The 22982-nt window shown below is 35.2% G+C and overlaps 1 protein-coding gene across 1 annotated transcript; it reads right to left on the bottom strand.

The window, feature by feature from the left end:
* Positions 1-13725: 13725 nt before the first annotated feature.
* On the bottom strand, positions 13726-14673 carry LOC149263689 (uncharacterized). The gene has a single exon (XM_089389753.1). It carries the CDS (start codon positions 14671-14673, stop codon positions 13726-13728), a length of 948 nt encoding a protein of 315 aa, XP_089245879.1.
* Between the last annotated feature and the right edge of the window lie 8309 nt (positions 14674-22982).

The raw sequence follows: 22982 nt of genomic DNA on the forward strand, positions 1-22982 counted from the left end.
TTTAATGTGAACACAAGGTCATGGGGTAGTATTTAATGTGAACACCAGGTGATGGGATAGGTCCAATGACATTCATGGCATTTAGCCACATCAATTTACAAGTCCAGATTCATGGCATTTAGCCACATCAGTTTACAAGTCCAGATTCAATTCGAAATGCAGTTCAAGCATACTAAAAAACACAGTGTACAACTGCTTTAACCTGATTTTTAGTACTTGAATCTCGTTTCATGTTGATAATATTAGAAAACATGTTGAACTGTGTTTTTTAAACATTCTAATTGCAATATACAATTATGGTTTTCAATGTAGTATCATTCTATATATGTATATTATTCTTTTAAAATATAATAATAATATCATGGTTTCTAATGGAATTAACGTTTTAATAGCAATATATCAACATGTTTTCTAATATTATGTTTTGACTTTCTAAATGCAATATACAATTATGGTTTTCAATGAAATATATTGGTAGGGGATAGTCATGGTGGTTATTGCCTTGGTCACTAGCAAGCTTCGTATATGCTTGGCCATCTCACTATAAACTCTTCCAAAATTTTCAAGAATTTATAATACTTCATTAGCTAATCTGAATAGTGTCTAGTTTGTTGTTCCTCCTTTCAAGCGTGTGTGTTCATGTCTATATCGTTGTCTTCAGGCATGGTTGTCTTCAGGCTCCGTGAGATCACAATCGGGAAGGCATCCATGGGGAAGAAGTGCTTCTTTTATTCTTGCTACATGTAATGTCAACAACCATTTGGTATTTTCTTATTCTCTTTTTTGCCTTCCGGCCTTCTAATTTGGCATTGACCATGTTTTTTTAACGTCTCTATAGACATGGTCTTCAGAAAAGCTATGGTCATTTAAGAAACAACTTGTAAGTTCTCCCTTTGACATTTAAGGTTTGTAATTTCATATTTAGCATGGTTTCGAATATTATATTTTGACTTTCTAATCGCAATATAGAATTATGGTTTTCAATGTAGTATCATTCTATATATGTATATTATTCTTTATAAAATATAATAATAATATCATGGTTTCTAATGGAATTAACTTTTTAATAGCAATATATCAACATGTTTTCTAATATTATGTTTTAACTTTCTAAATGCAATATACAATTATGGTTTTCAATGAAATATATTGGAAGGGGATAGTCATGGTGGTTATTGCCTTGGTCACTAGCAAGGGTGGTATATGGTTGGCCATCTATAGAGGTTTCTTGATTTTAGGTAATTAACTTAACCCCTTGATTTTGGGTAATTAACTTACTCTAAAATGAAATAAGACATTCAATGTGTTCCTTGTAATATAGATATAAACAAAGCATCTAAAGAAAAGTAATTGCACAGTGATCCAGTCCAAGAGAACAAGGTTTTCCACAAACCAATTAACTCTTCTAGAAAAATTCAACAAATCCTATCGGCCTCTCTTTGTACTTTTTGGGACAATTGCTAGTATATATGTTTATTTGATTCAGTGCCCAAGTTTCTTAGCATATAATAACTTTTTGTGCATTTTTCTAAGCTTAATAATCTCAACATTGTTTAAAAAGGAAAATGGAAGAAGATCACATGCAAGAAAAACTACTTCTAAAAGCAAATTCCTTAATATATATGCTTATTTGATGTAGTGCCCAAGTTTTTTTAGTATATAATAACTTATTGTACATTTATCTACTTATAGTAATATTATACTAATAAACACTTATATATCAAATAAAGAAGTCTATTATACTAATAAACATATATATCAAATAAATACTTCTTTGAGCTCTGATGAGCTGATAGGAGCGAAGAGGTCAGGCCGTTCGAATGTGCATGGCTTGCGGAGTGATCCGGCCGTCTGTGAGCTGGAGTCGGTGTTTCCAAGTGCATCTTTCCTGCAGAGTGTCTCAGTGGTTAATGAATCCGTGAGTATCTCTTTACGTAAGGAAGACCCAAATTCGGGAAAGAATTGTAGCGTTAATGTTAATATGGATAGCGAGAAGAATAAACATAATAGTAGCATAAACAATTGTGATTATAGTAATAAAGCTATAATATATAAAAGTAACAATGATGAAGTCGATATTCCTAATTATGATTTTATTAAAGTATATAATAATAATAATAGTAGTCGTGGTAATAAAGTATTGGATCGGATTGATAGCCGTTATGGTAAATCTGATATTAAGAGTATGTCGGTGGGTAATTCGAGTTCCCTACCTCAGGGCAATAAGGTGGTGAATCTGTCGAGCTTTCCTTCCTGCCTGCGGTTTTTAGTCTCTTAGGGAAAGGTCTTAATTTTGCCTTAGCACCCAGAAAGATCCCGATTGAAGACATCATTTGCGATGTGGAATATGGCATTAAGAACCTTCTTGATAATATTAAAGACACGATTAGGCAGGATTGTGCCGTTACCCTGAGGAGGGCTAAGCCTCCCCGTAGCAATATGAGCAAGGCTGAGTTTGAGGCTCTGAAGAGCTTGAACGGAAATCGTGACATCGTGGTCTTAAAAGCTGATAAAGGTAGGGCTGTTGTTATCATGGATAGAAAGGATTACAGAAATAAGATGCTTGACCATCTTTGTAATAGTGGGAGTTATAAGAAGCTTTCGAAGAATCCCCTCAAAAAGGTTTCTAGAGTGGTCGCTCTTGCGATCAAGTCGTGCAATTCCACGATTCCTCTAGCCCAGAAACTTATTGAGGGTAACCCCATCACTCCTAGGATTTATGGTCTTCCTAAAATCCATAAGGATGGGGTCCCCCTCAGACCCATTGTCAATACCATCGGTGGTCCGACTTACCTCCTGTCCAAGTTCCTCGCTGCAAAGTTGAGACCCTTGGTCAGGCAGACTGAGTCCTTTGTCAAAGACTCGGCTGCTTTTATTGAGGATCTTAAGAATATTAATATTGAGCCCAAGGACATTTTGGTAAGTTTTGACGTGGTCTCTCTTTATACTTGCATTCCTATCAATGAGGCCATGAAGGTAATTAATAAGCTAACTGACCCTAATACGGCAAAGTTAGTTGAGCTTTGCCTTACCTCTACCTTTTTCAGCTTCGAGGAAGAATTCTATGAGCAGACTTACGGAGTTGCCATGGGATCCCCCTTGTCTCCTGTCGTCACTAATCTCTTCATGGAGGAGTTTGAGTCTAAGGATTTGGCCTCCTCTCGTCTCTTACCAAAGCTTTGGAGAAGATTCGTTGATGACACTGGTGTTGTCTGGTCTCATGGTCCTGATGAGCTGGATCGTTTCTTCCGTCACCTCAATAACCAATCCGCTGCCATTAAATTCACGATGGAAAAAGAAGATAATGGTTGTCTTCCATTCTTGGATGTTCTCATCTCTAAAAAGGTGGATGGTTCCTTTTCTCATCAGGTATATAGAAAGAAGACGCATACTGAGTAATACTTGCATGCTTCTTCACATCATTTCCCCCCTCAGAAGTTAGGGGTTCTTAGCACGCTTGCCACCCGTGCTGTTAGAATTTCAGATGAGGAGAGCCTAGAAACGGAGAAGGCTCACCTCCTAGAAGTCTTTGAGAAGAATGGTTACGATAGGCACCTCAGTCAAAAAGCCTTCCTCAGGGCCAAGAAGGAGCCTTCTATCTGAAGGGTTCCCAATGATCATATCATGGGTGTGAACCTTCCTTACATCCAAGGAACCACGGACAGGATTGCGAGGATTCTGAGGAAGTATGATGTGCCCGTAACCTTTAGACCTCTCAATACTATCCGTGGATCCCTCAGGTCTGTGAAAGACCCGATTGACCCTAAGGACATGAAGGGCGTCTATGTCATTCCCTGTTCCCGTGGGACCCCTTATATTGGTGAGACTGGTCGCTCTATCAATCAGCGGATTAGCGAGCATTCAGCTGACTTAAGACATGGGAGGACCAAGCCCTCGGCCCTGGCTGAGCATGCGGGAAAGACTATGCATCATGTATGTATAGAGGAGGCTCAAGTCATTGCCAAAATTGCGCAGTTTCACCATCGCAAATTTAGAGAGACGCTGGAGATTGAGAAAAGGCCGAACAACCTTAATAGGGATGATGGCTGGAAGATTAGCAGTTGCTGGGTCCCAGCCTTGTCTTCCTAGCCTCCTCATTCCCTTTTTGTTAGGTCTTAGGGTTTCTGTCTTCCCCCTCCTTTATTTTTTCTTTTGGCAGATTTGTCCTATTATTATGGAGTGTTTTATGAATTAGTTTCAGGCTAATTATTGTATTAACCTTACCTGTTTATGATACTATTGGGCATATTATAATTAGATTTGATTTTTTGCCATAATTTCATTATTTATACATTTATAATTATTTCTATATTAACCTTAGAATTGAGTTTCCCTTTAACTAATGTCTAAAAAACCCGTTTTAAACCTTAAAAATAATAATGAGATAGTTAACTTTAATATTTTTGGAATAAATAAATATTGAATAAATATTGATTATTATTAGATATTTGACCATTAGGTTTAAAGGATAAATTATGATATACCAATAATATTAGTTATAGTAATAAACATATCAACCCTAAATTATGGTATTTATCTTGTAAGTAATAATATATTTACCTAAGGTCTTAGTTACCTTTAATATTTTATTGGAATAAATAAATATTGATCTAATATTGATTTTTTGACCATTAGGTTTAAAGGATTAATTATGATATACCAATAATATTAGTTATACTATTATTAATAGACTTGGTTTTAACAACCCTAAATTATGGTATTTACCTGATATAACTAAATTCTAGGAATAATAATGGTTTAACAATTTGTTTGGATTTATTGATTATTAAGAAGATATAGATTAATTAATAAACATATATTAATTTATATAACTTATTATTTTAATGGACCATTATATTTAAATAATAAATATGATATATTATAAGAACAAAATAGTAAAGATCTAACTTACCAAAGACCATTAAATAATTATTACACAATTACCTAGTATAACTAAATTCTAAAAATAATAGTGATTGATTACTGCACTTGTATTTTATGTTGGAATAATAATTAAATATAGATTAATTAATATATATTATGAGATATAATGACCATTATAATTAAAATATGTATTCTCTTAATATTTGGGATAATAATAATAATATACCTATATTTTTTAAATTAACAAATGAATTCCTTTATTTACCTATTTTAGCTTTTTCGAGAAATATTAATTAACTAATTTAGTGGTTTGACCAAGATCATTAGGTCAAAATTAGCCGTTAGCATTATAGCTGTTGGAATCTCTGCACACTCTATTTAATCACGCTAAGCCGAATTGGTTCTTCAACTTGTCCTGACGATGAACCACACTAGTTGGTTCGAAACGCGTCAACAAAAAGATTGGTTATGTGAATTTGCCGAAGATTATCTAAACAATTTTATGGATCGGAGAAGTCTAAATTCCTTAATACTTCTTTATCACTTCTATTTAGTTATATATTTTGAGTATTTTGAATAAAGAAGTTATATATTTCTTTTAAAATACTACAACCAAAAAAATACAAAATTTAAACTATAATGCCAGATTTCACAAGGGCCAAACAATTCCCTATTTAACCAAGAATGGTATATTTAACCAATATTCCCAATTTTCTCAGTGGTTCAGGTCGGGATTAGTAGGAATTTGTGATTGTTTTGTCTTTGATTTCTCTCTCCACACTTGGATTGGATATGGAAAAGGCTTGTATAATGTAAAGTAGATTGTCTCTACTTGGAATATGGAGGGTTCTATAGTGTAAACTATATTGATCAACATCTGCAATTATTTCTAGAAATGCTTCCCGAATGGGCGTATATATAATGTAAACTAGATTGTCTTCACTTGGAATATGGAGGGTTGTATAGTGTAAAGTATATTCATCAACATCTTCAATTGTTTCTAGAAATGCTTCCACAATGGGCGTAGATACTCATGGTTTATCCATGACATGCACGGACGAAATTAGTACCGTAGATATTATAATTGTATTAACAATTAACTTTTATAAAAAAATGGGATAAAATTTATAATAAATAAAAAATTGTATTTATCTTGCATGCATACAAAAAAAAATTAATCAATTTAATATCTCAATTGTAAAGTAAAATTCATTATAAAAATGAATATTAAATAAAAAATAAATATAATAAGATTATTAATATTTTATTTCCAAAATAAAGAGAGAGCTATAATTGTATTATTTTTATAATAAAATATGATAAAATTTATAATAAATAATAAGTTTGTTTAGAAAATCTTCGGCAAAATCACATAATCAATCTTTTGTCGACGCGTTTCGAACCAACCAGTGTGGTTCATCGTCAACTTACCAGTGTGGTTCATCGTCAGGACAAGTTGAAGGACTGATCTGGCTAAGCTTGATTAAATAGAGTGTGCAGAGATCCCAACGGTTATATTGCAACGGCTAATTTGGACTTAGTCAAACTAATAATTTTATTATTAACCGAAACCTACTATTATTAGTTAATTGAATATAATAAATATAATGTTTAAATATAATGGTCATTATATTTATTAAAAATCTATATTTATTATTATTCTTAAATTAATTAATTCCAAATAAATAGTATTAAAATACTATTAATCTTTAGAATTTAGTTACAATGGTAATTGGTATTTAAAAATTGTTTATACCTAAGGATCCAATGGTAAAGATATAATAGTTAATAAATTATGGTAAATTCATAATGGTAAACTACCTATAATGGTCATTAATAAATTATATTAATATTCCCAAATTATTTAACTCTAACTGGTAATAAATTACTATTTTTTTTAGAATCAAGTTATAATAGGTAAAAGTTTAAACCAAAAAATCATTTTAATTTAAAATTTTTTAATTGTAAAGGCCCATTTGAAATTAAATTAATAAGTACTAACCACTAATCTATATTTTCTTAATAATTTATAGTTCTAATAATATTAAAAAACAATAAATAGTATTTTAGTTAAATTAATATTCCTAGAATGTAGTTTACCTAAGGTAAATGCCCTAATGAACATACATGTTTATTAATAATAGTATATTCATTAACTTAATATTATTGGTATACCATATACTTTTCTAATAACTTCTTGTTTATCATTTAACCTTAAGGGTCATTAGGTAAAATTGGATTACCTCTTATCATTAATTATATTCAATAATTTATCAATAATAATTTACTAAAATTCTTATTAGAATTAATTATGTTATTAGTTATTAATCTTATTACTTATAAGGTTTAGAAAAGGAAGGCCTGTGGGCTAAATTTGGCTTGTGAAAAAGTGGAAGTTGTTAGATATGAAGGGGTAATTTTGGATCTAAATCAAGACATAAATGTTTTTAAACAATAACATAATAAGTGATTTTTCTCCAATTGGAGTTTTCTAATACAAAATATAATTTTCTTGTATTTTTAATGTTTATATGTTCAACTTGTATTATTTCTCTCATTTTTGTATGGAGAGGTTGCTCATAGGCAAATATCGAGGCAGATAATGTCATAGCTTTTAAAATTATATCAAAAAAGTTAGAAAAAGATAATGAATTCAATTTAGTTTATAAATTAATTAAATTGAATGGAATTCATAAGATATAATAATGAATTCAATTCAATTTATAAATGAATTAAACTTATTTTGTTTTTATTAACATTATAAATATTTTTTCTATGAAAAATCATAACATGTATATCTTATTAAAATAAATAAATACATAAAATGCATATTTCTCATATATATAATTTTTTTTCATTATTATATAATAATAAAAAAATAAATTTATTAAATTATTTATATTTTATAAATAAATTTTGTAATGTTTTAATCATGTAAATGATTTCCAATTTTCATTATAGTTTTATCCCTTGTCAATTTTATTATTATCACAATTATTTGTTTTTTACTTATAACTATCTCATTTCTAGGTGAATATTGGCAAGAGGTAGAAATATTATAAATATATTAACATAATCAACCATTTAATTTATATAATTAAACTAATAAAATTTTTATTTAAAAGATTTGGGTTTATGAAATCAGTTGGACATATTTAGTCAAGCACGTCCTTTGTTCATATGGAGTGATGCAGAGGTCAGTCAATTATTTGATCTCCCACTTTGGTAAGTTGTACTTATAGTTTTTGGCTTGTTTTATTGAAGGTTAGGCTAATGTAAAATTGGAATATGGGCCCATGCTAACATGAACGTCCTAGGCCATCTCACTTAACACATCCCCTTGTTTAAAAAATGGGGAATAACAACTTCACACTATTGGGTGACCACCTTGCATGCATTATACACATTGAATATATTCAATATCCTTTTTTATTTATTGTTCTAAAGTATCTTGGATAGTAGACCCATGAGTGAACATGTTTTTGTAAAGGATTTCAAAATCTCAAGATGTTTTCAAAGCAAATTTTTACTAATGAAAAATGATTTGATTGGACTCCGCAATCTAAAACCCTTTTCTTAATAAAAATATCAGGCAATGGTTGATGAGATAATTTTCCACCGTTCCACTGCCATCACCCCACCCTACCCTTGGAAAGCAAGGGCTACTTTAATCACAAGAAATGTCCTTTCATGTGAAAGAAACAATGGTAGACATTACAAATCTCAACACGTTGTACAAAAGCCTGTACTAGTCAAATCAGAAAGTGGGAAGGCTTCGGCAACTGATAAAGTTGTATCTGAATCCCATGGAATTGATGTTTTCTTTTGGATCATGCCAATGATAATTTCCATGAATGAAGTAACATACTTGAGGATGATGGCCACAACCTTCCATAATTCTTTGGGATTATGTTTCCCAATTTGATGTATGATGAGGCAATCGTGATTGAGGGTGGTGAATAAGACCTAAGTCACCATAGAAAATTTGATTCTCACAGAGGGAGCCTACAAATGATATCACATTGGTATGAGCACCTCTTAAGGGTTGTGCAACTGGTGATAATGACTATGTGAACACAAAAGTAACAAATAGAAGAGGCTAATGGTGGTCTCCATAAGTGGGCCATGACTTAGATCAATGGAGCCAAGGCACATAATGTGTACAAAATAATATATGGAATGTGAATTTAGGTTCCTATATGGACATCTTGTAGAGGGAAAAGTGGCCATGGAGGAGGTAGATGCAACTACATAATCGGTTTTGGAAACCATGGACACAAAGCGACTCTTGGATGAAACTCAAATTTGGGTGACCCTAGCAACACACAGACTTGATAAACATAATTAATCCAACTAAAACTATAAGATATTGATGTTCAGCTAGTCTCACATGGATCAACTTCAACACGTCATTGTTGCTAAATTGATGAAGTAGTTAAGCCTTTGTATGCTACATTGAAAATGACATCTAAAGCTACATTGCACCTCAAATGTAAAATATCATTGCAAATATTAAACCATACATTTGCAACAATTTCTCAGCAAGGACATCACCATTATAGTGGCACTTATTTAGATGTACATATTATAGAGTGGGGTTCACTTTTATTTCTCCGTAAAGTTGTATACCACATTTCTTTTAGAAATAAAGTATGTACTCAATAATTTCTTGTCATTGAAGTTATGCTTTTACATGTATCATATTTTATGTGAATCTCAATTGGATGTGACATGTTGAGCTCATAATGAGTTGAAAATAGGAAAAGACCTTAAATAAATCAAAATTAAGAAGACAATAAAAATCAAATTAAATGAAAAAATATAACTCATGGAAAAGTAAAAGAATAAAAAAATCTTAGTCGAGACATAAAATGCAAAGTCATTGTTATACATATAATAGTCAAAATATTAAAAGTCATATTTCATCAACAATTAATGTATGGGATTTTTAAAATAAAAATCATTTTTATGATAATTTAATTATTTAATTTATAATAATAATAATCAAGGTCATACACCTAATTGCTATTTGAGATCACCCATGGATTTGAATGTTGTACATAATCAACTCTCCTTTTCAATTTGAATCATAAAGATGTGTTGAGTCCAACCATATAAACATGAATCCATATAAAACTTTAAAATGTTGTAGAAACTATTTATTGAAGACATAAATTAATACAAAGACATTATTATCATAATATTAAAAGTCACATTTCATTGTATAAAAAAAGGTTAAGATAAACATTTTTTTTAATAATTTAGCTTATAATAAGAAGTTAATGTGAAGTTTAATGCAAATTCATATAGTGAATTACTCTACTATTTGCATTTGAAACTATAATATTGCATAAAAAAAAATACACATTTTTTACCTATAAAAACATTTTTAGCCAATATAGTTAAGATATATTATATTTTTTGAAGTAAAAATACATTCTTTAACATTTTGTTTTCCAAAGAAAAAATCGTAATCTTTCATTATGAGGAAAAATTACATGTAGCAAATACCCATGGCACATGTTGTATCTGAAAGATCAATATAGATCTTTGTACAATATTTTGCTGTAGCAAAAATATGGCCTTGCCATTTCCAGTATCAAGAACACTTGTCTCTTTTATTAGTAGAAGTATAAATATATACATGTTGTTATATCTATGTAGTTAATCAAAAATAAATGACAACAAGAAAGATACTAATATAACATAGGTTGATTCCACCCTATAGTAATCCTGATCTACATATGGTCTACGATGATATTTATAGACCTCTGTGCCAAGTTGTTCAACGATTATCCACATGCCTCGGGGAAGTAGCGATCCCTCCTTGGAAATCTTGTCAGCATCTTCATTGTATTCCCTGTGTATATGTTTACAAGAGGCCATATTGAATCCTGTTTTGAGATTGTAAACATCATTCAGAATGTTTTGAAGAAATATAGAATGAGATTGATTTTTTATATTGAACGAGTTGATGATAATTTGTGAGTCTCCAAAGATCTGCAAGGAAGTGCAATTATGTGCAAGTGTATAGTGAAGCAAATGTCTGAGAGTGATAAGCTCAACGAAGTTATTTGTTCCTTCCTCCAATCCTAATTTGACATTGAAATGATTCTGATCCGAGATGTATAGACAGAAACCCCCAACAAAGCCTTGAGGTTGTGTAGCCCCGTCGAAAAAGGCCCACGACCGAGTTTTCTCAATGTTATAGGTCTCATTATAGTACAGGTGTGTGATCGTTCCTCATCCAGAATGTCATGATAGACTGCCACAACCTTAACGATGAGCAAGGGACAATAAACAGTCTCATTCTTAAAAATAAGGCAGTTTCGGGCAAGCCAAATGGTCCAGCAGATTATAAGTGGTAAGCATTGTGCTTTTTTCCTCAGGTGCGCTGTGTTCCAATTATTCCAAGCTTGCAGAATAGTAGGACCCTGCCAAGCATTTCTCATTGAGAGATGTTGTGTTATTGATTGCCAGAATTGGGTAGCGGATGAACAGAACAAGAACAGGTGCTCATTTGATTCGGTTGCTTGTTTGCAAAGAACGCACCAACTCGGCCCGTAGATGGATCTGTGCATAAGTGCCTCTCCTGTGGGGGTTTTGTTGCTTAATACGCACCACATAAATAGGCGGGCCCGAGGGGGAGCTTTTAGTCTCCATAGCTACTGCCACCATTCATTAGCATGGATTGGGTTTTGGTGTTGTAGAAGATGTAAATATCCTAGTTTTCGATTGTATTTCCCATGATCAGCAGGAGTCCAAACTAAAACATTAGGGTCTTGATTGAGGATTATATGTGCTTCGGATGGGGCCTCAAGGTATGTTTCCCATGTGTGCTGGCACTGTACAAGAATATTTAGCTCTTCAACTGTTCGCCAACACTATTTGAGAATGGAGTTGTGTTCATGATTAGCAAAATGGGTGATTGCCTTGATTTCCCTATGATTAATATATTGTAAGAGGTCCAACAGGAGAAGGTATCTATTACCCCCACCTATCCATGGATCGATACCAATTCTCACAGAGGAACCATTGTTTATGTGCCATGCCAAATCTGCTCTGATGAAAGGCATTGTCTGTAATATAGATTTCCAAACAATGGATATTCCCCCACGTGGCCAATCATGTTGACGTACCCAGTCCAGGATCTGATGAGGCCAGATGTATTTATGGTATGTCACTGTCATCCAGAGGTTGTTAGCAGTGAGAAGAGACCAGCTCATCTTTGCTGTGAGAGCTTGGGCAAAATAAGACAAATCTTTTAACCCCCACCCCCGCCATTTCTTTGGTAGGGCGATGTTCTTCCAGCTTACCCAAGAAGATGTTTTACCTTCTTTATGCCCATTCCATAGATATCGGTAGCATATTTGTTGTGTACGACTCAGAATTCCCTAACGGATCTAGGCAAGAGGCATCCAGTATATCGGGGTGGCTTCCAGAATAGATTTAATCAGGACGAGTCTCCCTGGTTTTGAAAGCATTCTATGATTCCAAATTTTCAACCTCTTCTCCAGCTTCATCACTAACTAGATCTAGTTAGCAATCCTACAGTTATTCGGTTTTATCCGGGAACCCAAACATTTAAGCCCATATGTAGGTTTTAACCCCATATAGAAATTACCTGCATACGAATTCTAAAACACAGAAAATAAATAATGCGAGAGCAGAACACATAAAACACATATACACAGAGATTTTCCCCTGGATCCGAAAACTGGGATTACCGGCTTGATTTTTCATTATGTTCCTTTCAATGTTATAATACATATTTATACATGCTGAAGTATCTAATACCATGGACCAAAAACCATTGCGTCCAAAAAACATGTGCGAAAATCATGAACAAAACCATAGGTGGGTCCGCCCAACCTAACATAGGGTCCAAAACCAAAAATTTTCGGGGCGCTACCCCAGATCCCATAAAGTGGGGTTACGGGTGCCCCTCAAACCCCCTGTTAACTACGTGGAAAGAATATAACACAACCCAACACATTAGAAAGGTTGTGGGGGATGTAATGAAAGTACATTTGTGCTACTATCTCCTCTTGAGGCGAAGTATGGGTTAGGGTGATTGTAGATTTTGTTTTGTTTTCAATCATTCCAGTGGCTTTTTCAAACAGGGTTAGTATCTCGTGGAAGGTGGTTGAGTCCCTAACCCTGCCATCTAGGAAAATCAAGACATCATCTACAAAGCGTAGATGTGTGAGATGGTAGAGATCATTCATTCTCAGGCCTTTTAGTCTACCCTCCCTTTTTGCAGAGGCAATGAGCCTACTGAGACCTTCCACCACTAAAATGAATAATAGAGGATATAGGGGATAGCCCTTCCACAACCCTCAATCGACATGAAAGAACTGGGATGCCGAGACATTGATCAGGATGATGTAGGAGACTGTGTTTATGCAATAGATAATCAAGTTTATGAAATCAAGAGAGAATAATAACTGGATAAGAATCATATTAATGAAGAGTCAACTTACATAATCAAAGGCCTTGGCAAGATCAATATTGAGAATTATGCTTTTCATATTCTTAGATTTGATAGAGTGAATGGCCTGCTGGGCTGTGCTAATAACTTCATGTATCTGCCTATTATGGAGGAAAGCAAATTGCTCGGGGGAGATGTGATGGGATAGAATGGATCAAAGCTGATTTTCTATAATCTTAGCAATGATTTTGTAGATGGTATTGCAGAGAGAGATTGGATGGAAATCATTGAAGGATGCCGAGGAATCTGATTTCGGGATAAGAGCAATGAAAGTGGTATTGATGGCCTCATACATTCTCCCAGATGTCCTGCACTCTTTAACTACATTGAGTAGGTCATTCCCGATGATTTCAAAGAATGATAAGTAAAATTCGATAGGCCAACCGTTTGGCCCAGGGCTTTTGTGTTTCTGGAACCATTTGAGACTCCCTTCCAATTCTTCTCTTGCGATAGGTGTAGGGATTTTGATTGACTATATCGAGGTTGAAAAATCTAGGAAAATGCCATGCTACACGAATGATCTCAGCCAGGTTTGAGACAGGAGGTTCCTTGAAGAGATGTTGGAAGTGTGATATGCCCAGCTGTGAGAGCTGGTGGAAAGTTTTAGCAATTTCTCCATCAAGGGTGGGCAATTTCCAGATAGTATTGGAGGCTTTTCTTCCTTTGGCATAGTTTTGGAAGTACCTAGTGTTCTCATCCCCTGCTTTGAGCCAGATAGCACGACTCTTGAGTCTCCAAGTTTCCTCCCGTTCCTTCAAGATCTTTGCTCTTTTGTTTTCCAGTTCAATCAGATAGGATTTGGCTTCAACACTCATGAATCCCCTATTGTTATCATTGGTAAGGTCCACCAGGGCTGCTTCCACAGATGAGAGGATATGGTTATCCTTCTGATGTTTTTCTTTGGCCCACTTGATAGTGAGCTTCTTGAGCTGAAGAAGGTTTTGACAAAAGCCTTCAGCCCATGAATGATACTGAGAGGGTGGGTTTTGTGTCCAATGATTAGTGACCAGCTCAATGAAGGAGGGATCTTGTAGCCATACAGAGTTGAACTTGAAGGGGGCCCGAGGTTTGTTTGGCGGACCAGATACTTCCAGGTAGATAGGTGAGTGGTCAGATATGCCTCCTGACCCAACCCACTGCCGATAATGAGATAAACGTTGCAACAACTGATTCTTGATGACAAATTGGTCTAGTCTTCTAGCGAGGGTGGCCTCCCAAACCCTTCTATTCCTCCAAGTAAGCACGGGCTTTATCATTGGAACATCATTGAGATGGGCTTGATTAAGGATCTTTCCCATAGTATGTGAGAGTGGATCAATCTAAGCCGTTGAGCCCTAGGACTCGCTAAAGCTGATAGAAAAGTTAAGATCCCCTCCCAAAATGAAGTTGTCAGCAGAGGACAAGGATAGATTGAGGAGGTGGTTCCAGAAGGCCTCCCTTCCTTGGCACGGCCCATAAACATTCATGACCCTGAAATCCATTCCCAATTCTGCTGAGAAAAAATCAATACCCATGTATCCCTTTCCTCCCGAGGTCGATATGGGATTTATGGAATGAAGATTGTATCCCATGGCCAAACCACTAGATTGACCCATGGCATCCAGAGCAGTGAAAACCCACCCAGGGCATATAGCCTGCAGAATCTTTGTAGTATGATGTGCTTCCCCTAGGGTTTCTTGAAGGAGGATTAAGTCGACCGGTTCCGCAGTGAAAAGTCTGCGAAGGGCTAGTTTTTTGGGAGAACTAGCCAAACCCCTACAGTTAAAGGAGAGGCATTTCATGGGGGAACCATGTCTAGGGTTTGCTTTGCTCTAAGAACCCGATCTAAAGAGGATTGTCTTCCTGAGATCACCTCTGCCCCAGTGCGAAGGATAGCATGTGTGAGGTATGATTTGCGCCCTCTAAGTGGTTTAGCAGAGGATGCAGGTAGAGTCAGGCCAAGGCCTGTGTTGTAAAGATGAGAGTCCCCAATGGGAGTTTGCGAATGAAGGTTATAGGGATGAGAGGGTGCCGAGGGAGATGGAGGGAGTGAGGGGGATTTCACTGGGTGGGTAATCGGGGGGAGGGGGGGGGGTTGTGGAATCAACCATGTGATGAGGGATTGCTGAGTAGGTGATGGAGGTAGGGGAGGTGATACCTTGAAACATCGGTGGAGTATGCATATGTTGTACAGTAGATGTATTTATATAAGATAGAATAGGTGATGAGGGAAGAGGCATACCCGCTGAACGAGGTACTTCTGCAGCTACCCGAGCTCGAGTTAGAGGAGGGGATGGTGGTCCCGAAGATGTTCCAAATTCGTGTTGCACCAGCTTGGTTGAGGTCCCCTTCTGGGGAGGTTCTGGGCCAACCTCTAGATGCTTTCTACTGATGACAGGAGTTCCTTTGTCGATGCCAGCTTCTTGTCCTGTTGCTGTCTCTTGGGCTTTCACTACCAGAGGGAACTCTTTGAATAGATGCCCAACCTTATGACATCTTCGGCATCTAAATGGCACTCCCTCATAGTCCAAGATCTGTACCCGGGTGAAATTCCTCCATTGTAGAGTTATCCTTTCTTCCAGACCCTCCCGAGTGTCCAGATGCACTAAAATATGGGCTAATGTTCGGTTTTTGGATTGGACAATGGATTTGTCGTAATCCAGAAACATACCTAGGGTATTCCCTATTTTGATAAACACCTCTTCTGACCAGTACTGCAGAGGTAATCCTGGCAACCTCACCTAAAGAGGCCCTTCTTCAATCTTCTCTCTTTCAAGATCGAAATGAGAGCTCCATCCTTGAGCAAAACCGGTGCCATCTCTATGTGCCAAAATTGAGCCAGGGCCATATTCATGTATTCTTCGAGTGCAAAGTGAAGCGCGAACCACCCACGAGGCAGAGTTTGAACCTTTGGCAGCTGAAGGAAGATCTGCCCCCAAATCTCTTTCACCCATTGCCCTAATCGATCCGTTGTATAGGTTCTGCCACGAACCCTACCCACCAGAACTTTGCTTGCTCTGTCGGCGATATCCCCCATGGTGAGACCTTCACCAAATTTAATAGTGAAATCTTTCCCGGATGCTCTGATGCACTTGGATTTCTTCTTCCCCGTCTAAGGCGTAATAGGATGGTATTGTAATGGATCTATTGGTTTTCTTATTTCTGAGGAAGGCTCCACTGACCTAACCCTAATAATAGGGGTATCGAAACAGCCCAATGCGAATGCGGATTCCTAAGATTTTCCACCTCATTTAGGGTTATTAGCTAGTAGCTGAGTTGGTGTGGCTGCTTCCGATGTAGGTCGAGGGAAGGGGATAGGGTTCTGACGAAAACAATGATCTGTGGGGGGTGTAGGATCGAAGAGCAGAGATGGGCATGAGGCAAGGAGGTTGAGGGTGGAAGGAGACAATGGTGGGAAATCAAGGGTGGGAGAGTCGATGAAGGAGTTGTCCTTAAGCCCAATAAGGGAGACAAATGGCGTCGTTAGGGAGCAGGATGGGGTAGATGTAACGATAGCTGATTTTGGGATAGGGTTTGGGAAAATAACCTGATCCGAATAAGGATCTGGTGAATAGTCTACAGTGTCTAGTTCCATACCCTCCATGCTTGTCTGCTGAAAATGACAGTTGTCTAGGCTGGGACTGATGTGTTGTAGACTGGAGGAGGATAATCGCTATAGGTGCCTATTGTAGTTAACGAGGGTTAGAGTAATAGGTAGGGTGTGCGCAGCAGAGCTCCATTTCAACTTTTCTCGTCAAACACTGAATATCGGGTCTCCATTATTTAACATATATATTTTTGACAATTAATTAATTGAGAGGAAAAAAATTCTAAATATCTAAATTCAAATAATTATATTGTAAACATTATAATAATTTATCTTTATATTTTTAAAATAATAAGTAGAGTTTTGTATTTAAATATGGTGTGGTCAAAACATATAGCTTGAAATTTTTTAATCCATCAAAATTGACATATTCATCATGTTGCATGTAATCACTTTTCTTGGGAGTTTGCTGAACAATTCTAATTTCATGGTATTGTTAAAAACAAGTAAACTATTTTTTCTGCTTCATATATTTGCTATTGCAACTTGAAAGAGCATCTTCGAAGATTGAGAGGCAATATATGTTGGAAAGGTTATATCATATGTAAATTTGCCATATTCTAGCTTTGAATGACATTTTTTCTACCAATTTTTATATTCAGTCATCTTCTATATGTCATGATTCTTCTCGAATTCACGGTTTATGCCTTACGACATTTCTTTCTTATTACTCTCTTTAAGAAGTAATTTAATAGTTTTACCTACAATTACTTCTTTTGTTTCGGCATTGAAATATTTTGTTATCGTCAAATTATTATTATTTTACCTTTTGTTTTTCTATATATACATGTATCTAAATTTGATATTGAAACAAATTAGTTAATGTGGATATTGATATAGTTTATTAAAGTCCTATATTGAATTATTTGTAAAAAATATAAGGGTTAGACATCTTCCTCACAAGTGAAAATATATTACTTTATCTCTTTGAAATTTTTATATAATATTATGCTGCTTCACGTGAACATTAAAATATTTCATTTATCACTGAGAGTGAGAGTGAAATATTTTTACCACATCTACTTCACACTAGGTTATAACATACAACTATCATACCTAGCTAAGTATAAGTTAAGCTTTTCCATGGTGAAGTTGAGATGAATCTCCATGGTGAAGAATATTGTTACATGGTTTTTGAAATGCATATATTTAACTCATATATTAATTATTTTAATAACAACAATAATAAAAATGAATATATAATTCAGTAAATATTTATGATTTTTCTTTTAAACATGGGCAATGTAAGATGTATGATGGGCTGAGCGTTTTGATGCTTATCATGAATTGATGCATATTGGCCTTTACTAGACATTTAATTTATATGAATATTGTAGTTATTAACACTGATTAATATTCAACTTACAGTAGATTTTTATGAAATTTAAATAGCTATAAGCCAAATTTGTTGAAAGATAATTGATTTTCTTATGCTTTCAAAAATGTCACAGGGTATTGAGCTTATCATCTTCCTCCAATTTCACTTGTTGACTTAATTGTTATTTGAGATAATTTGTATAGTATTAATAATTGTTAACAATAATTAATCTCCAACTAGTATTAGTTTTTTATGAAATTTAAATGTCTATAAATAACATGTACTTAAAGATTGTGATTTGGAGAAATAATGAAAGAATGAATGATAGGTTCTAAAAAAATATGTGGCCAAAAGGAAGGTATCATACATAGTTTTGACACAAATGAAAAGAACAAGATTTATTTGCTAAAGAATATCCAACATAAAAATGATAGACAATTGAAATTTACATAGGAAAATAATAAATTAATAAATAAGTGATACAAATGATTCTAAAAAAATTAAGTGATAGATAGTGATTGCTGTCATAACAACCCTAAGTTAAAAATCCATGTAATAAAGTTAATAAAGGAAAAATAAACCAAGGTCATGGGACGTGTATTCCAAGATCAATGTTGGGCAACAACGTAGTAACATGGATCACTTTTGACTAAAAAATGGTTATGGAAATAGTCAAAGGAAATGACAAAGAATTTGGAAAAAAATGAGGTATTTATTGGTATTTTATTTATGAAATAATGGAAATTATGAGAAAATGAAGGTGAAAGGTCATGGGTTGCATGTTAGGAGGAAAATGAAGGAAAATAATGGAAAATGAAGAAAACAGAGTCCTTAATCATAAAAAGGCTTCTGAGGATATGTTCAAAGTTTTTTTCCAATATTAGCTTAGATCTCTGTCTCACTCCATTCTCTCTATCCTACTCATGCACAATTAGAGTTTTCTTAGAGCATTGTTGGAGCATGGTGGCATACTTTAGATTTGGATCAATAAGGTAAAGGAAGAGGAGGAAATCATAAGGGGACATCGGGATTAACAACTAAAATGGTTTTTGCTTGCAGGTACTGAGTTGCATGTATGATTCCCTTACTAGTTTTGACATGCATGAAATATGCATGTGGTTATTTGATTATGATATGTCTTTGAAATGGGAGATTTCCCCGATTGGCAGTGGTTTTTCCTAGCCTTTCCATTTCCTGGATAGGCATGGTGTCATGGGTTTTACATTTTTTTTTATTGGTGCTCATGTTCCTTATGGATGTGGGTTTAGTTATTAGTTCCTGGAGCCTTGGTTGGATAAACGCTTTGGAATCCCTATAATAGCTTGGGTTAAGTTGCCACTCCTGGAAAACTTGGTTGGATAAATGCTCTAGATCCCTTGGTAGGTTGAGTTACTAGTCCTAGAAGCCTTGGTTGGATAAATTCTCTTGAGCCCGACGATAGTTGTGGGTTGAGTTACTAGTCTTGGAAGCCGGGTGTGAACAAAGGCTCTCGAGCCCTCGAAAACTTGGATAGGTAGCAAGTTGGTGATGGTTACCGATGTCACACCATGAGGTGGAATCACTGGTTGAGGCTTGAGGTGGTTTGGACTCTAGAGGCTCTTTTTTTGTTTTTCTTGGTTATTCCACTTGATCCCACATTCATGCTTAGAATATGGCATGAGGGTGTTTGGCTGAAAGAGAGATTCGGTTCAGCCCCATTTATGTTCGGGAGGTACGTGGAAGTCCATGACTTGGTTTTATTTACATATGTTAATAATAGCTCTATTCCTCTTGTGTCCTATGTTCAAATCTACTTGTTATTGTGTGGCAACAATTATTGTTATATTATTGTTGTTTATCTATTTATATGTTGGTTATAGGCATGTTTTTATGACAATCTTGAGTTATGGCTCTCACCATATTTTGTTTAGGAGATGAAATGTTAATGAAAGTATGAATTCATACATAATAATGCATCTATTATGAGAGGTCATCATACCTTATTAAAAATTCTTAGATAAGTATGAGACTACTATGTTTAGATGTGTAATTATGACCTTTAGATTACATGTTCATGATGTGTTTGATGAAATGTCTGATTGGATGGGAATCATTAGGTCAATTTATTGTCTATGTTTTGTGCTAAATGATTTTCATGGTGTAATTCATTATTCTATGAAGTCTTATGAAGTTTTGGGTAGTGGTCTGGAGACCAGCTTGAAAAGTGGCTTAAATCTCATAGTCGTTGACACAAAATTGGGTGAAAAAGTCTGCAACCGCATAGAGGCCTTGTTGTGGGAGAGAATGGAGGGTTACAGTTGCATGGTGGGCTTGTCATGAGAGAGGCTGTGGGTTCAGGTCATTTAAAAAGAAAGTTATCTCAGGGTTTGGACACATGGAGTGGTTGGTTAGCCCCTAGGGGTCCTGTTGCTCCTGAAGAAGGTCAGTTTTGTTTTGTTTTGTCAATTCCACTTCCTTAACGATACCTAGGTAGTTGAGTTATATTGTAATAAGTCTTCATCAAATGTACCCCAGTAGGTCGATTAGCTTAGGTAAATGTGGGATGAGGGTTTTACAAAGTGGTATCAGAGCATTGTTCAACCATTGGACTAGATGGGCAGAGTGTGTTTGTCATGCATAATTTGTTGCATATGTTTTAATTATGTTTATGGTCTATGTGTTTGTTATGTATGAATGGTATTGGTCATTTTTATAATTGTGCTTTCATAAAGAAGTCGATGACTTTGTTGTTGAGGTGTGTTGTCATGAATACATTGGTTGTATATGTATTGTTTATGCATGCATGTTGTTTATATGTTTGTGATGTATGTATTACACCTAATTAATGTTATAGTTGTGACATCATGCATGGCAACAAGGATAATGATTTACATGATTCCAGTATATATATATATATATATATATATATATCTATATATATATATATATATATATATATATATATATATATATATATATATATATATATATATATATATCTATATATATATATATATATATATATAGATATAGATATAGATATAGATATAGATATATATATCATGCTAATCAGGTTCATCTTGCAGATGAGATATCCTCCCCTGAACTACACTAAGGTATGTTGGTATGTTTACGTTTTGTTTATTTGACAAGATACCATTGCAGGTAGAAGATAAAAGACGACTACAAAATGGCAGTCTATAGTTCACATGACTCTCCAAATAGATCAAATGTGAAACATGGTGATGGTTACTCCCTTGAAATAGCAGAAACTTCGAGAAGCTTGAAGGAAGAAATAAGAAGTTGTAAAGAAGAGAATGACTAAATCATTCAATCACAAGGGAGACTTACTAGGGTGCAAGAGAAATAAGCAGACGCCAATGTAGTCATTCTTCAGATATTTTCATACTTGCAGAGACAAGGACCACTTAGGATCAGCCGTGAATAGGAGGACAAGACTAATGGAGCCTATTGTAGTAGGTCTCATTTTGGGCTCATGTCAGATGGAGATGACATGGCCAGGGAGGGTAGATTATTGGATACACCTGATAGATGAGGCAGTGGACATGGACTTTACTCTAGTTCTAGTTCAAACATGTATCATGGTGTTAAATTGGAAACTAGGGCCAAACTCCATGTGGGTCGGCCTATTTATGGCAACTGATATTTTTATTGGATCCCTCTCATCGAGAGGTGTAGGATTGATCCAAAGATCATCCGATTCCGATAAGTATTTATGGAGATATGAATTTATTTTGTTTATTTAATTATTATCAAGCTGACCAGCACTTATGTAGGCTCTAGAAGCCCAACCGATGTGTCTATTCAAACTCTACATTTTTTAGTATAAATAAGAGAGTTTGATGTCATTTAGCACACTCATTCTTCATGTGCTCTCCTCTCCACGTCTTGGGTTTTTGGAGAAGGAGAGACACTCATGAAGGATGCCCAAATTTACACGCTGGAAATGGAGACACTCAGCCACAGATTAAGGAAATAGTAACACACTGTTCATGGAGTCATTCCACACGTAGATTATGGAAACATGTAATACGCTGTTCATGGAAATAAGTCGCAGTGATGAAGAGGTGCCGTAGTTCAACGCATGGTAATCTATACGCTGTCCAGAACCCTCAATATGCAACGCAGTCAAGAGATGAATGATGTCAATGGAACGCAGCATCATACGCTGTCCAGAACCCTCAATATGCAACGCAGTCAAGAGATGAATGATGTCAATGGAACGCAGCATCATACGCTGTCCAGAACCCTCAATATGCAACGCAGTCAAGAGATGAATGATGTCAATGGAACGCAGCATCATATGCTGTCCAGAACCCGCAATATGCATACACACATTCAATCATAACTCGTTCTTGAAGGACAACGGAGTGAAAGGATAAACGAGAGAAGGGTTTCATGGGATCACTGTTGGGTTGTAGATCCAATCTAGCCGCAGATTGGATGGATATTTCAGTACCATAGAGACTGAAGCCATCACGTGCATCCGCATACTGAAGCAAAGGATTCTGTCTTCGTTGACTTATAACAGTCATCCATTTGGCATCACGAAATTACAAAATCGAGAGGTTGTTATGTATGGGATGATTCCTCATAAAGTGTGAAGATATCCTATCCAAGATCATAGTTGTTGTATGGAACGCAGGTATATATTCATATTCAGTATAAACGCTGCCATATGAGAACGTGGTCATATATTATGG

This window comes from Pinus tabuliformis, chromosome 6 (assembly GCF_031772625.1).
Source record: "Pinus tabuliformis cultivar Carrire ecotype Pingquan chromosome 6, CPIR1, whole genome shotgun sequence".
NCBI lineage: Eukaryota > Viridiplantae > Streptophyta > Pinopsida > Pinales > Pinaceae > Pinus > Pinus tabuliformis.